General features: G+C 34.8%; 1 protein-coding gene across 4 annotated transcripts in view; it reads left to right on the forward strand.

Annotated features, from left to right (window-relative positions):
• The window catches only part of LOC132111349 (mitogen-activated protein kinase-binding protein 1-like), a 54,210-nt gene that overhangs the window by 9,332 nt on the left and 26,868 nt on the right, over nt 1–18,010 (forward strand). For all 4 annotated transcript variants that reach the window (XM_059518568.1, XM_059518571.1, XM_059518570.1 and 1 more), the window contains exons 2-4: nt 40–131; nt 14,452–14,514; nt 15,125–15,182. In XM_059518568.1, coding sequence (XP_059374551.1) covers nt 40–131; nt 14,452–14,514; nt 15,125–15,182 — 213 coding nt within the window. The remainder of the gene's footprint in view (nt 1–39; nt 132–14,451; nt 14,515–15,124; nt 15,183–18,010) is intronic.

The raw sequence follows: 18,010 nt of genomic DNA on the forward strand, positions 1-18,010 counted from the left end.
AGTGCCCATCAAAACTTTTTTTTTTATGTAATTCCTCAGGTGACGTTGGAAAAAGTCCTGGGAATCACTTCTGCCGCGAATCGTGCTTTGGCGTGTGACCCACATTCAGGACTGGTTGCCTACCCAGCCGGGTAAGTAACTCAATTTCTCACAATAAGAAAAGGTTTTTTTTTTTGGATAATTTTGTGACACTTGCCTGAATAACCAGGTGAATGTAGTCAGTGGAATGATGATCTATGATGGCGAGTCAGATCTCATTTTGGAGGTAGTTTTGTTGCACATTGCTAAAAACAGAGCTTGGTGACTCACAGAAGGAAGTTCCTACTGGCAAAAGAAACCACAGAGAGAAAAAAGAGGAGAGTTAAGAATCTGATAACAGTTGAGTGATCTCAGAGGGAAGTTAGGTGTGGTACAAACAGGAAATGCAGGATCTAAAAGAGCATTTTGAGTGTGTGCTTCAGACATGGCCTATAAACTCCTGATTTAGTCTAGCGTTTTACAAAGACAATTTGGCTCTTAAAACATCCTGTAGATGCTCGTTCTCTCTCCAAAGCATGAATGCAGCTTGATTTGGATATTTTTGCCCCCCAAATGTATTGAATTAGAGCAGTGGCCAAGAATAAAAATTGCTTTGGCTATTTTATCTCTGGAAAAGTGCAGCTGGTCTTGTGATTTATAGTATAACACATTATTACTATCACAAAGTTGTCTTTTTTATCTTTTTTAATATTTCCGGACTTGCACAATAGCAATACCACTGTATTCTTTGAATTACTTTGAGCACCATGCGTCATCATAAGTGCCAGTTATATATATTTTTTTCTTCTCAGATTTCTTCTTCAGACTTTAGAAAGATTACTTATTTCAGTTTTCATACAGTAGATTAAATGAAATAGATTATAGTTCTAAAGCTATAGTCATTGGGACTCCGGTAGTGCTGTTCAGGTATATAATTGAAAATAAAGTCATAAATGTACTGTATACAGTATGTGTACAATACTGTTCTAAGGATTGGGGTCAGCAAAGTTATTAATACTTTTATTCAGATGCTTTAACTTGATCACTAATGACAGTAAATATTTTTTTTAACTTTCTATTCTTTAAAGAATCCTGGAAAAATGCATCTTGATTTCCACAAAAATATTAAGCAGCGCAACTGTTTTCAACATTGATATTAATAAGAAATATTTCTTTAGCAGCAAATCAGCTTATTATAGTGATTTCTGTAAGATCAGGTGACACTGGAGACCAGAGTAATGATGCTGATAATTCAGCTTTGTATCACAGGAATAAGTTACATTATAAAATATATTATAATAGAAAACAAGACTGTCAGGATAGTTGATTGTCCAGCTGATGAAACATTGAAAATGCATGCTTAATAAACATAACTTATAAAAAGTTAAACATGACCTGGCTAGAACGGTATTACGTATTGAACAAATCTGCAAACTGTTGACTGCAGTATAGGAAGGTAGAAGTGTTCTTTTTATTTTTAAGGCTCACAAAGCTTCTATAACAAACCTCACTCTATGCTAAGTCAGCAGTTTGATTGAGCCAAGCGAGCATTTGGTGCTGACGTCTTGGCTTGCTATAGGTAGGAAAATTAGCGCAGGCTTATGCAGCTGTCACAGATCCACTAACAGACCCCACACGTCTAAGAGATATCGAGCCAGTCCTTTACGAGGGCCGTGAAATGCATTTTCTTGTTTGAATACTGCTGTATACAAATGTGAGGTTATCTGAGGTACTGTAGTATATGTTTATGCATGCACTGTAAATGTAAAGGAACCAAGTCTGCATTGTTGTAGTTATAGTCCTCCACAAAGCAGATGTTCCCCAGCATTGTGTTGTCCTGCAAGTTTAACTGTTTATTAGATTTATTAGATCATCTACCTTTAAGACTAATGTGAGTTCAAAGTGCATTCAAAGCTTCCGAGATTAAATCAAATCTTGGATTATTATTATTCAAATGAAATATGAATGTTAATTCAAGTCTAAAAGAGCTGTAAACTCCTTCTGGACTGTATTGTATTAATTAAAGATGAGGCTATTTGCAGGAAGTTGTCCTATTTTCATGAACTGTACCTAAATGAGTACATTTGCACTAGATTTGTTTAAGTACAATCTGGCTCTATCTGCATGATCTCAGTATGCGCTACAGCTTTTGTAGTGAATATTCACACTGGTCATTTTATTTTTCATTAGATGAGAAAAAAAATTGCAGGCCAGTATGATTTAAGATTTGGGTCACACCTGCAAAACCGCTGTAGCTACACATATATGGTGCCACTAAGCTTGTGTGTTAATAAATGCAACCATACCACAGTCAATTTGTTTTTCATTTTAGTTTTTATTATAGTATTTTATTATTTTATAATTGTTTGGTGTGAATAGACCATCTGCCAGTAATGCATTTTGCTGTTTGGTTTTTTACCTTAACATCAAAACATACAATTCTGTCGTTTCCTGTCGTTTTGCATTCCTGTTCTGAAAATTAACACAGAATACATACATATATACATATACACACACACACACACACACACACACACATATATATATACAGTACAGACCAAAAGTTTGGACACACCTTCTCACTCAAAGAGTTTTCTTTATTTTCATGACTATGAAAATTGTAGAGTCACACTGAAGGCATCAAGGGCTATTTGACCAAGAAGGAGAGTGATGGGGTGCTGCGCCAGATGACCTGGCCTCCACAGTCACCGGACCTGAACCCAATCCAGATGGTTTAGGGGTGAGCTGGACCGCAGACAGAAGGCAAAAGGGCCAACAAGTGCTAAGCATCTCTCGGAGAACTCCTTCAAGACTGTTGGAAGACCATTTCAGGTGACTACCTCTTGAAGCTCATCAAGAGAATGCCAAGAGTGTGCAAAGCAGTAATCAAAGCAAAAGGTGGCTACTTTGAAGAACCTAGAATGACATATTTTCAGTTGTTTCACACTTTTTTGTTATGTATATAATTCCATATATAATTCCACATGTGTTAATTCATAGTTTTGATGCCTTCAGTGAGAATCTACAATTTTCATAGTCATGAAAATAAAGAAAACTCTTTGAATGAGAAGGTGTGTCCAAACTTTTGGTCGGTACTGTATATATATATATATATAGAGAGAGAGAGAGAGATAATAAGGAGTGCAAAATGATAGGGAAAAAAGACTGTCAGTATATTTTATATTTGCATGCACTAACAAATATATTTAAGTTCTTTAATTTTATAATTAATTAATATTTCAGTATTTTCATCACAGGAATAAATTACATAAAAAAATTAATTGTAATAATATTTCACACTATTGCTGTTTTTACTGCAGCTTTGATAAAGTAAATGCAGACTTGGTGAGATTAAGAAACTTTCTTTTCAAAAACATTAAAATATCTTAATTAGTGCTTTCAATAACATTAAAAAAAAAATCTTGATTATTAACTTTATATATTACATATTCCCTGAGTTTCTTTCTTGATGAGACCAGAAAAGTGTTTTAAGAAAGTTAAAGGTGTCCTTTTTTATTTTATGCCGATTTAAAATGACCTTGCCGTTGAGCGAACCATTTCATCCCCCTTTTTCAACACCCTGCCATGATTCTCACAATGTTTTGTTTTTAATATTTGTCTTAAGGAGAAGTACTGTAACACTCCATATTAGGCTTTGTTGTACAGTACAGTGTCAGTGCTATCCTCAGGGGTGTACTTTGTTTGGTTTAGGACAGTGTCTTCTGCAAAGCCAGGAAAAACCAGAAGAACCAGATGCAGACAGGAAAAGCTGAGTTACACATGCCTTTTTGATCTCTTAGCATTTTTTTTTGTAGATACAGAGGAAGTTATGGTTGTTTAAGCATGCGTTTAAATTTCCTCGGTATAGTTCTCAATGCTGTGAATTTGCAGGCACATGAAAAAACAAAACAAATGACTTGCATGCATTAAAATCATATTTATGTATGGAACACATGTAATGAAGTAAACGGATCAATTTATTGCAAAATCTACATAGTCATTTATGGTATTAAGGCACCCTTAGCTAATTGATGAATTTCTGCACGCAGGAACATCTGTGAACTGTATTTGAGCATTTAAATGATGAATGAGTTCTGATGTAATGCGGCGGTCACTGTAGAATAGATATGAGCGTAATGAATAAACGACCCTCTGTGTTAATCAAAGATGCATGAAAATGTGTGTGCTGCGGTAAAGTGGGTCAGTAGAGCAGAACGGACGGCCTGGAGAAATGAAAGAGAAGGGGATGATGGATATGAAGAAGGGAGGAAAAGGGTGATATGGGCAGAGTAAAATAATAAAGGAAGGTTGTAGCAGTAGAGGTTGATTAAGCATTGCTGTGGTGTGTGTGGTCGTTCTCTCTGCTGCATTGCAGTATTCAGCGCTCGTGAGGCTCTCCTGCTCCACACACACACTCCCTAATGACATCTCACGCTAACACACACATGCTCCAAGAGCAGACCTGCAATCTAAAGACCCCCGTGGGAATACCAAACAAGTAGAAGCCACTCATGCCTGAGATCATTTTAGGATAGATTAAAATACAAGTATCATTTTTCTATTCTGACTCTGCAGTCATGTACTTGAAAAAGGACAATAATTGAAAATCGTAGTTGTGTTGTACAAGCAGTTGGCTACTTGTAAAAGTGTATAGATGAGAGCTGAATTCAACTGAATTGAATTTGTGCATCACATGCAAAACACACACACACACACACACACACACACACATATCTCAACATCAGTTTAACTCCCTTGAAGGTCACTGCGGAAGGATGATTTTTGCAAGGCTGGTCTGTACGAAAGCAGTGGAATTCCTTTACTTACATCCTCTTCCACAAGTACATGGTTAGTGATATATACTGCATAAAGCTGATGGTCACTTGAAGGAAGTAATGTTGCCATCTGTGATCCAGGGTGACCAAAACTCTGAATAAATATAATTTTCACAGGTTGAGAATTAAATAAGTCAATATTTGATATAAAAGTTTAACACAGCAAACATGAAGAAATGTTTTACATCTTAAATTTTAACCTTCTAATTTCCTTTCAATGAAAGCAGACTGTTAGTAGATTTTATATTTGCATGCACCAGCTTCATCTGAATATATAAATAGATAAAACAAAACTGACATTATATACAGGTACCTGTCAAAAGTTTGGATTAAGTTTTTTTTTTATGTTTATTTAAGAATGTTCTTATGCTAATATTTCTTATGCAGTAATATTGTAAAATATGATTACAATCTCAAATATTTTTTTTCTGTTTGAATATATTTTCAAATGTAATTTATTCTGTGATGTAAAGCTGAATATCATTCCTCCAGTCTTCAGTGTCACGTGATCCTTCAGAAATCATTCTAATATGCTGATTTGCTGCTCAAGATAATTTCTGCTTAATATTTTTGTGGAAACTACCACAATCATAACTATCATAAGTTTGGGGTAAGTAATCTAAAAAAGAAATGAATACTTTTATTCAGCAAGGACATGTTAAGACATTTATAATGGTATAACAAAAGATTTATATTTCAAAAAAATGCTTTTCCTATGCATTTTCTATTTAATAAAGAATCCTGTTTAAAAAAAAAAAAAAAAATATATATATATATATATAACTATAAGTAACTTTAACTATAAGTAATTGAGCACCTATAACTGATAATAACTGAGCACCAAGTAATATTATTTTATAATATTACTGTTTTTCTTATTTTTGATCAATTAAATGCAGCCATATAAAAAAGTCAAAAACATATAAAATCTTATTTTTTCCAAACTTTTGATCAGTATTGTGTCAGAATGTAAAAGGTATAATATATCATAATTGTATCCTTTTTTCTTTTTCTTTTTTTTTTACTCAAGGGAGTGTTTTGAAAACCTGTTTGAAAACTTTATTCTTTTATTTATTTTATTTATCCTTATTTTTGCAATTGCATTGGGTGATGATAGTGGCACAGAACAGATAAGCCGGAAGGTTGCCTAAGCACATCATAGTAGCAGGTCATCCCTACAGTGCATGATCCTCTGCCATCTGAAAGTGTGCTAACTGCTGGGCTCAGACGTGCAGGATTAGGACAACCTGGTCACCATTTGTCTGAGGCAGAGGAGTGACCAAGCCTGGGTCGCTGGGGAGGTCTGGCTAATAGCCAGACTTACAGCTGGGCTCGGTCTTGGATTGTGATGGGGAGTGATGCCTGTGTGTGCGCCTCACCACCTGTCTGTGTTTTATCCCACTCACCAGATGGAGGAAGACTACAACTGTCCATATTTTGATCTGCCTCATCTTGAACCCTTGTTCACACACACACAGAGAGACGCACACAAAACTGTCTAAAACCAGAACAGTTGTGAAACCTGAGAGACCATAACACAATCTGTTTGTGATCTAGTTATCTTTAGCCTTTGCCATACATCAGCTTTGGGCTTGTTTTAAGTACTTTCTAGAATGAATAGACAGTTTCTCACTGTTTTGTATCACACTTGATGATGTTCACAGTAACGCTAGTTCAAATATTTAATCAGCACACAAGAACCTGTTGCTTCTGTCTAAACTTTAGTAGCAGTCCACTTTAACTGGAATATATATATATATACAGTACAGACCAAAAGTTTGAAAACACCTTCTCATTCAAAGAGTTTTCTTTATTTTCATGACTATGAAAATTGTAGATTCTCACTGAAGGCATCAAAACTATGAATTAACACATGTGGAATTATATATGGAATTATATACATAACAAAAAAGTGTGAAACAACTGAAAATATGTCATTCTAGGTTCTTCAAAGTAGCCACCTTTTGCTTTGATTACTGCTTTGCACACTCTTGGCATTCTCTTGATGAGCTTCAAGAGGTAGTCACCTGAAATGGTCTTCCAACAGTCTTGAAGGAGTTCCCCGAGAGATGCTTAGCACTTGTTGGCCCTTTTGCCTTCTGTCTGCGGTCCAGCTCACCCCTAAACCATCTGGATTGGGTTCAGGTCCGGTGACTGTGGAGACCAGGTCATCTGGCGCAGCACCCCATCATTCTCCTTCTTGGTCAAATAGCCCTTGATGCCTTCAGTGTGACTCTACAATTTTCATAGTCATGAAAATAAAGAAAACTCTTTGAATGAGAAAGTGTGTCCAAACTTTTGGTCTGCACTGTATGTATATATAAATTGATTAATTAGAGATGCTTTTGTTTGAAAAGAATTTGGGAAAAGCCAATTTCATTGGGCCCTAATTAAGGTCTTGTGAGAGGGTTTATAAGAAACAAATACATAAAGGCATTAACTTCAGACTGTTGCTTCTGGCTAAAGAAAAAGAAAGATATTTGAAAAATATCTTAAGAATTTCACTTATGAAATTTTTCATTCCAAAGTGACAGCAACATTGAATACCGACTAACTGTTTTGGATGTCCATTAGTACTTTGCACAGAGGTGGGAAGTAACGAGTTACATTTACTTCGTTACATTTACTTGAGTACATGTTTTGTGTATTTAAAGACGGGTACTTTTACTCTTACTCTTGAAAATACTGTACATTTACTTCGTTACTATGGGTGACCCTGCTCTCGTTATCTTAATGCAATACAATTTATAAATGCTTCAGTTTATTCAAAAACCCTTTTACTTTTAGCTAAGCAATGAGCGATGCCACTTCGCGAATTATTCATTCTTTTTAGTCAATTCTGTTCAAAGACTTTGATCAAACCATTTGGCAAACCAGTGAATTGTTTCGCGAATCCTGAATGATTTGATTTTAATGATTCATTCAGTTCCCTGCCGCACACGCTGAGCCGTCTGAAGCAGTTCTGACTCAAAGTTGTAACAGAAAGTTTAAGAACATCAAGAGCATTGGAGACGTGGCTCTGGATATATAGTCAATTGAAAACAAATCTGCAAAGGCTATTGTTTGCTAGCGATCAAGATCTTCATTAGATGAATGATGATTCAAATGATGATGTCGCTTTTAAGCGACAGGTACCATAAGATTTTCTTTTTCCTGTTCGTTTTTTTTTTCTTTTATTCGTTCATGCACGTAATGAATGAATGAATGAATGAATGAAGTTATGTATAACTTGTGCAAATAATTAAATAAATAAATAAATAAATGAACACCGCGTGCGCTATCTACGGTTCAACATTTATAGATAGGCTACATTCGATTACAGTACACAATACCAATATGACATTACCAGTTTGTTGTATGTGTAACTTATTAAATACAATGTATTGTATGTAAGCTATAACAGAATATGAAATGAATACCCTCCAAACCCGCTTTAGCTCTGTTCCAGGAGGAATGCCTTTGCATAGACACAATTAATATTGATATTTCCACAATATTTACTCTTGCAGAAATATATTTTGCTGAACTGAGGGAAGAATATCCGTCAATGTGCATTTGGTTCGTTATATTCAGATCTTCGGTAACTTAACGGTCATGTGAGGAGTTTTCACTCTTTTCTGTGTCAGATGTATATACATATATAATACATAATTAATATACTTTAAAATATAATTTAATTTAGTGATGCAAATTTTCATCAGCTGTTACTCCAGTTTTCAGAGTCATGATCCTTCGGAAATCATTCTAATATACTGACTTATTACCAGAGCTGGAAACAGTTTTGCTGCTTAATATTTTTTATTTGATTATTTGATGAATAGAACGTAGGGATGCATTGATATGAAAATTTTGGCCGATACCAATAACAGATAATTCCTTAAATATGAAAGCCGATAACCGATATGTTGGCCAATAAATCTAAATTTACATTTTTACATAATTTTTGAGAACCTGATTACCAAAAAAGTTTCACCATTAAAGCTAAAAAGAACATATATTATATGCTATATGCTTATATATTACATAACTTTTATATATATATCTAAATAAAAATAGACTATAGATATACAGTATATCTATAGCTAACTGTATGTACTTTGCGTATTATGTGTAGTGTTAACTGTAAGTTTGTCTAATAGTACACTGTGTGTACTGACCATATGAATGTGCATATTGCACACTTTCACCTGTTGAAGTCTGTTGGCTATATGTTAACTGTTTCTGCAATTTCTGGAGCTAGCTCCCAAGAATTTCACTCACCAAAGCACATGTCCTGTGGTGATGTGACAATAAAAGTGACTTGACTTGACTTGACTATATGGTCCAAAGTAACTAGTAACTAACTACTTGAGTAGGTTTTTTTTTATCCAATACTTTTTTACTCTTACTCAAGTAACTATTCAGACTATTACTTTTAGTTTTACTTGAGTAAATTTTTCTAAAAGTACTTTTGCTTTCTACATGACTTTGCTATCAAAATGTAATGTCACATCTGTTTATAATAGTCTGGTTATGGAGATATGGAGAACTGTAGAGGGTTTGGTGCCTAAGATCACTGAAGCACAGTCATTTGCTTGATCTGTGCATCGCTACACTTCACTTGGCTTATTCGATTCCCTGCTAGGTGAGATAATGAGCTGGATCAGCTTTTTCTGGTTTTCAAGAAGCACATGATGGCACATGTGGGCCCAGCAGAGTTTCACAACAACAGCCAATATATTCACACGCAAGAGACATGGTCATTACTTAAAAACTTGTTTTACGCAGAATCTCATGGTTCATATAAACTTCCTCATTGCCGAGCTTTTTTCATAAAGTTCTCATGTCTGAAATGGTACAATGACATTCATATGAAATCAGTCAAAATTGTATGGAACTCTGCTGAAAACTGCAGATTTTCATAGAAATTTGAGTTTAGCTCTGGGCTGAAACTGTATAGTGAAGAATATACTTTATATAACTTTCTCTGTGAATCATCTCGTTGGTTCTGAGCGGTCGATCTTTAGGCATACTCGAGTAGATCTGTGAGAGTTTGGGCATTCTGCCCTCATTTCATCTCGAGCTCTGCTCACTGAAGAGAAACGGCGGCATTATCCAGTTTAACCCTACAATGATCTTCCCAAAGCAGAGGTTTCTTTTCAGATCTTCCATACTGAGAGAACAAGCTTCCAGTAGGAGATCTGAGAGTTGAGGAGAGTCTGAGTTGAAATGCCAGAGTGAACACACATCTTTTATTACCAAAAAATAAAAATAAATTTAGTTTAGTTTCAGTTGTTGATTTTGGTGGTGGAATGTTTATCTCAATGCTCATAGAGTAAAATGTGAGAATTAAATACAGCTAAAATAAAATAAAAATACTAGATTAAAAACTTTTTAATAAGTAAAAAAAAATGTCAATATAAATTACTAAAATAGTAATGGAAATATGTGACAAAAGCACATAGAATTACTAAAATATAAACAAAAAAATAAATGAAAATTGAAAATATAAAAATTAAAGCTAATTCAAAATATTATTAAATACTATAATAGTACTAAAATAACACTGAAATGCAATTATGTTTGTCCTACATCTCATAAGCACTGAATTATTTTTAGAGTTTCCCTTCTAAATTCTGTGAAATAGGCTGTGCTTTGGGTGCTTTTATAGTTTATTTTTAAAAACAATTATATCTCTATAGACTTCGTTAGGCACAATTCAATGCCTCGGTCTTTTAGCTGATTCAATTCGATGTTAGGGTTCATTTGCTGGCTCAACTTATTGTAACCAAGACAAGTATTGTGGAAAAACATCAACCTGCTCAGCCTGTTGAAGAGAGTATGCAAATAAGTGGTGATGTTGGCTTAGTTATGTGACATTTAAGGCAGCTAAATATAGATTTGACATCAATATAACAATAACTCATCAATAACAACACTCGCCTGAAGATTACATGAACAAAACTCAAACAATATAAAAATATATTGTTCAAAGTTATCCTGATTTAGACTTTAAAATAAGATCACATTTGTTAACATTGCATTATATGAACATACCGTGAACAACACTTTTAATTTTAGCTAAATTTGTAGTTATTTTTTGTTTACAAGGTCAGGCATATTTGCTGACTGTGCACTGATTCATATCAGCTTATCTTTGTAATGAAATGAGCTAGAGCTGAAACAACGAATCGATTTAATCGATAAAAATCGATTATTAAAATAGTTGTCAACTAATTTAGTCATCGATTCGTTGCTAAATAACTTTTATTTGCCGTAAGCGGCTCATTTCGTGCATATTTCAAATCTGCGGTGACCAAAGTGTGGCAGTAATGAGCCACCGGAGGTTTTACTCAGCCAGTACAGCAGGAGAAGTAGCGAATAGCCAATAGCTGGCCTCGTTTTATGTCACGTGCTTCCCGAACAGCGTCTCTGCAGCATTTAGCGGAATGTGGGAGACTGGGAGTACTTTACTTTGAGCCTTCAAAAAAGAAGAGTAACCTGTAAACTCTGCACTACTGAACTGTTTAAGGGGACGTTCACATATCGCGTCTTTTGCGCGCTCTAGTTCGTTATTTCCAACACCGCACCGCATCGAGTTAAAAACATTTCAACTTTTCAGAATGCTGCAAGCGCACCGCGGGTCATGTGACAAGAACTAACCAATCAGCTTCATCCTTTCCCGTAACAACGTTAAAAGCTCAGTCAAGATGAAAGGAACAGCTGATCATAGTTGTATATGGATTTCCATTTTGAAATAAATTTAGTAGCAGAGCTACTGCAAGCTATTTTTTGAGCTGCAAATCCATTTATCCTTTGCTGAAATTTCCGCGTCTTCAAGGAGAGAGCACGTCATGGTTGCTTAGCGCTTCTGCCCGAGCGCTTTGGAAAGAAGGAGAAAGCGGCGCGCCTAGCGTTTTCCACGCGTTTTTAGGCACGATATGTGAACGGCCCCTAAGATTTTTATTTGTGCAGATTCTCCAGTACAATGTTGTTTGCACATGTTTAGTCGTAAAAGCTGATAACATTGCTTTTTAACAGTTAACATTTAAAGCTTTACAAACATGTTCTGTGATCAGTTTGTCGTTTACCAGTTCAAAATTCAGTCGTGCAGCCTAATTATGACTGAATGAGAGAGGTAAATGTTTAAAGATATTTGAAATGCACTTTTTTTCTAAGTATTCACTGCTCTTTTTCACACAGCAGGTGTCCAATTTTTTTTCCGGACAACCTTCTGATGGATTTTACTTTAAATTGTGAGTTCCATTCAGGTTTCATGCCACTGGCACTTTATTCGAAGGATTGTTTACAATTTCACAGCAAAAGCTATAAAGCTGTTTCCCAGTAAATAATAAAATACAATGCACTGCAATTTTATTCTGTTTTATCCTTATTCTTCGTGAAAATATGTTCTGAAAGATTCCTTAATAAGCTTCGTTCGGGATGTTAAACTACTTTAGGAGCTCTAAGGTCTGCCATGGTGAAAACATTATTTGAAATCTCCTTGTGAAATTTGCTAGAGTATGGGTCAGTGTTCTGATTGCAGAATAGTTCGACAAAGGATTACTAACACAATAAAACAACTCCAGGTATATTTTTGATTAGGATATGACAGTGCAAAATGGTTAAAATCTCTTAAAAATCTATGCTGAAGGATAAAGACCATTTATTAATAATTTACTTGGGGAAAAAATGGGAAAAACTAAAATATAAGTACATAAACCGATTAATCGTAAAAATAATCGACAGATTAATCGATTATCAAAATAATCGTTAGTTGCAGCCCTAAAATGAGCCATAGATGCTCTTACAACAGGCTTGCATAGTCATTGATCCGAGGCCTGTCAATCCCATCAGCAGCTTGGCTTGTATGTGGTGCAGGAGATCCATTAATGGTATTACCTGCCAACAATGAAGGTCCACTCCTCCTTCGTTTCCCTGTCTTTGGTATCAGTGGTTTCTACAGACATGAGTAATGTGCAATTGAAGCATGAGGTCATCTGTTCTGTCCTTCTCTTCTCAGAGCTTGATGACAGGGAGGCTTTAACTTGACCGATTCCAAACGAGGCTCTTCCTGTGGCTGGGGGAGACCGAGCGCTTGTGTGGCTTTGTGCTTTCTCTGTGTGTGTGTTTCATTTAAACTGACCTATAGAGCTGGACCTTAGCCAGTGGAAGAGACCTTTACTCTGAAGATGTTCACGTTTGAACATCAGTTGAACATCAGTTTCACATTAGTTGATTCTGTCTATGCATGCTCCATTTAGACAGGATGGGGCTTCCAGTGTGGCATGTGAAAATGTTTTTTTAAATGTGAGATTTAGTGAGGGATGTAATGTAAAATAAACAAAATTCATGGAAGATCTTTTGGTAAGAATTTGTAATATGATTTAATATGAGTACAAATATTTTATTTATTTATTTCCTACATTCCTTCCTTCCCCATCCAATTATTATGTTTTATATGAGTCTAAATTATAATAAATAAATAATTATAATAATAAATAAAAAAAAATTTTTTTATTTTTTTTATGCTATGTTTTAATGCTACATCATATACAATTATACATTAATTTAAAAACTGTATTCATTTATGCTGTGCATGTAATATTTTCTATAATAATAATTATTATTTATCTGTATATATTCATATCTATCCAACTATTCATCCAACTATCTGTTTCTTTATCTATATCTTTATTTATATATTTAGTTTGTGAGTTTAATTGCAACTAATGTATCAGATAGTCTTGCACTGAGCACTCATCTCCTTTGGGTGGTTGTGGAAATGCATGGCAGGATGTTTTTGCTTTTCTGAAAACTGATTTAAGCACTAACTGACTCTGTATCAGCATTTTACTTTTAGTAGGGACTTCAACATTTTATTTATGCATTTATTTGTAGGAAATATGAAGGATTCAGCAGTGGTCGTTGATGTATTTCCTCTGTGTTGTGTTTGTCTGACTGCCTTACTTTTCTGTCTTTATACCACCAGCTCTACAGTACTTCCATATAAAAGGCTTTAAATGGCTTGTGTTTGTTTTTCATTCTTTGAAAAGGAACGAGATTGCTCCTGTATTTGGGAGATAAAAAAGACAGAGGACAAGACTCGACACTGTCACGCACTGCCCCCGTACAACACAAAACCCAAAGTAACACACCTAGAAAAAAATTTAGGCTGCAATATAGTACACTGACTTTTGAGATAGCAATACTATGGTACTTTGTTATAGTATGTTCACCAGAAACATAAAACATGATATTCACAGTACATGGCACCCCAAGGTAATTTAAAGAATACCATGGTACTATAATGGTAACTGCTCTAACTAATACATTAACAGACACAGGATATGATACATTGTTAAACGTTGGCCTACAAAATCAGGTATAAGCATGTTTAAATAAGTATCTTTTTGTCTAATTTAGGTAGTAGAAAACACCATTTAGGTAGTGGAATTGTGGGAATGTGGCTTAGTTGTCAAGATCTGGGCTGCTAACCCAAAGGGTGTCCATTGATTAAGGCTTTGTCACCATAGTAAAATGATCATTATGTTGTTTTGGATTGAAATTGTCTGCTAAATAGCATTTTAATGACCCCCTTTCTTTTGTCAACTTATAGGTGTGTGGTGGTGCTACTGAACCCTAAGAAAAACAAACAGCATCATATCCTCAATAGCTCCAGGTAAGACTTTTATAACCAAGCACAACATGGATAAATGTCACCTCCTATGGCTCATTAGCTGCACAAGTGTACTACATTCTTAAAGATAAAAGTGTTTTTTATTGGCATCTAAGGTTCTATGAAGAACCTCTAACAACCATGAAACCTTTCCATTCCACTAAAGGTTCTCTATACATTCTTTAAAAAAAGAATGCTTTGTCGGCATTGATGGTTCCATGAAGAACCTTTAACATCTGTATATTGTTTCCATTCCAAAAAAGGTTCTTTATAGTGGAAAAACGATCTTTAAAGATCCACTGGGAAAATAAAAACATTTTGGAAGCTTATCAAAATGTTCTTTACACTAAGAAAAAAAAAATGTTTCTTTTAAGAACAAAAAAAAATGTTTTTTTTTCTAAACTGGCTTACTGTCACACAACCCTGTCTGCCACTGGTTGACCAAACAGATAGTCCTGTCCCAAACTCTGGTTGAGCAAATATCATTGTGTTGGGATGCTCAAACATGTAATCATCATAATTAATGGGTGACCAGATGGAGAGGAAGTCTCTTACATAGCAGGATGCATACACTTCAACATTGTCTTAAATACTTCTGTCCACTCTCTCACAGGAAAACCATCACTACGCTCTCCTTCTCTGCTGATGGCAGACACATGGTCACTGGTGAGGTAAGTACTCAATTGCTCAGTATATCTGTGCTTTGTGGTTACATCACATGATCCAGTAGGAAATCAGGAGCTCTGGAACAGTATCTCACTTAGATAAAGCTGATGTAGGTGGCTGTATGAACATAAAGATCTATATCTTGTACCTTCAGTACTGAAATCTGAAATCCCTGTGAGCAATGACTAACCATCAGTGTAATTTGTCTCTTATCACAGTGGAGTCAAGTACAGACAAATGTGATGATGGGTGCTTTCCTTCCTCAATTTTGCAGCACTAACATTTGGATTAGGAGGGATTTATTGCTTTGACTGCAATATATAAATCACACAGAAGTCCAGATTATAATAAAACACAGACACACAGTATTACAACCTTCAGAATAAAACTAAATGATTGAAACAAAAGATAACAGTATTAAAACTTTTAAAAGTATTTTTAAAAGTATAAAAAATGACTTTGTTTGTTTAAAGACAACATGAAATATAACAACACATATAACTTCTGTAATCTGACATATTATCAGAAATATTAGCAGGAAGTAATGCAGAATGGAAGCTGATTTTGTCTGTCTGGATTTGATTGGATCATTTGGTCAGCTGGATTGATAATACCAGTTATTATTATTAATTTTGCCTTTATGAGCAGACTTAGTTATGTCATCTGAGAAGAATAAGGGGTTGAAAAAGTGTTTCTAGCTAGAGTGTTAAATGGTTCCCTATTATACTGAAATATCAGGGAATTTCAAAAGTGTAATTTTCAAGGCCTTTAAACATTTATTTAATCAAATCATGAAAATGTATATAGTCATTATACATTTAGGTAGTTCTGCTCAGTTCTGAAGCATTGCTAGTTATAGTTTACTCACTTTCATGTTTTTTCTAATCGGTATGACTTTATATCTTCTGTATATATATATATATATATATATATATATATATATATAAAATATATAGATATCTCGAGCAATGTCGTTATCCAAACAGATTTGATGACCATTGACTACTACTGTATGGACAAAAAACACTGAAACATGATTCAAAATATCTTGATTTATTCTTCACAAAAAAAAGAAAGTAAGTCCTTGAAGCTGGTTAAATTATACCTTAAATTATTTATTTGAATTTTTTGGTGAACTATCCCTTTAAGAATAATGTGCATTGATGAAGTGTCCATTCCTCTGGTCAGCAGGCATGACACTAATGTATGAAACAGTAGTGTGGACCGTGATAAGAGCTGCTTGGACTTTGTTTGCAAGACTGAACATGAGCACAGATCCTGTCTGCTTCTCTAATCCACTATATCATGTGAACGGGTGATGTGTGTGTGTGTGTGTTTGCACAAAAAAGTAATCCTTTCTGTTTGAGAGGGGTTTTTAACTCCAGCATGTGAAAGTGATGTGAGTTTGTGCTTACCGGCTGCCATGGCAACAGGCGGCATCGTGCCAACCTGCACACAGACTGTGTCTGCGGTCATAAAAAGGCGAAAGCGGGAGCACCAAGAAAGGGCAAGGAAGAGAGCATGTAGGGAGGAAGAGAAAGAAAATGTGCCTGGAGGAAGAGACCGAAACAGTCTGAAATCGGCATTTGTCTGCGCACTGTGGTTCGACCTCTGACCCCTACATTCTCACTGTGAATCCCCAGCAGCACTGAATGCTGTTTAGATGTTGGCAGCACAGTCCTGTATTAAAGCGGGATGTTGTGTTAGATTAATCAGAACGAATCTTTATTAATTCCTTTTTGTTTGCGGTGATCTGACATGATCTGTCTTGATTGGAGTTGCGTAACGTGGGATCTATGTCAATGTGTTGCACAAACAAGCATTGCACTAAACAGAAAGGTGCCCTTGAATACATGCTTGCAATACATCAAAATATAAATCCAAGGTTCCCACAGTCAGATAAAATACGAAAATATCAAGGGATGTAATATGATGGTGATTTTCAGGCCAGGAAAAATAAACATTTCTATAATATATAACATATAGACATTTTTTATGTTTAATTATTTATTTATTCATTTTTGAACAAACTCTCTTATGCTTGTGGTGTGGTGTTAGCGCAGTGGATAAGACGCATGCCTGTGGTGTGAGAGACCCGGGTTCGAATCCACTGTGAAACGCCAGTGTGTCCCTGAGCAAGACACTTAACCCCTAGTTGCTCCAGAGGCGTGCGACCTCTGACATATATAGCAATTGTAAGTCGCTTTGGATAAAAGCGTCAGCTAAATGAATAAATGTAAATGTAAAATGCTTAACAAGGCTGTACTTATTTGATCAAAAAACACAGTGGAAATTTAATATAAAATTGTGAAGTATTATTACAATTTAAAATAACTGTTTTCTAATTGTATATATTTTAACATTTAATTTCTTTGAGTGAATTTCCAGCAGTCTTTACAGTGTCATCTGATCCTTCAATATGATGATTTGATGCTCAAGAAACATTTATTATTATTTTCAGTGTTGAAAACAGTTATGCTGGTTCATATTTTTGTGAAACCTTTGCTACATTTTTTTCAGGAATATTCTGATGAAAAGAAAGTTTTAAAGAATAGCATTATATGTTAAGAAATAGACTTATTTTTTATTATTATAAATATTATCTTTGCTACTTTTGATCAGCCACTTTTGATTAATGCATTCTCTAAGAATAAAATGTATAAATTCATAAAAAAAAATCTTACTGACCCCAAACTTTTGGATATATATACTTATATATGTTTGTTGTACTGTATGTTTCTAAATATACAGTTTTTTTTTCTTAATCTGGTAGATTTAGCTCTTGTTTTGAGATTGTCTGGACTAAAACATGTTGACAGCCTTCATAATCTCT

Source organism: Carassius carassius, chromosome 31 (assembly GCF_963082965.1).
Source record: "Carassius carassius chromosome 31, fCarCar2.1, whole genome shotgun sequence".
Lineage (NCBI taxonomy): Eukaryota > Metazoa > Chordata > Actinopteri > Cypriniformes > Cyprinidae > Carassius > Carassius carassius.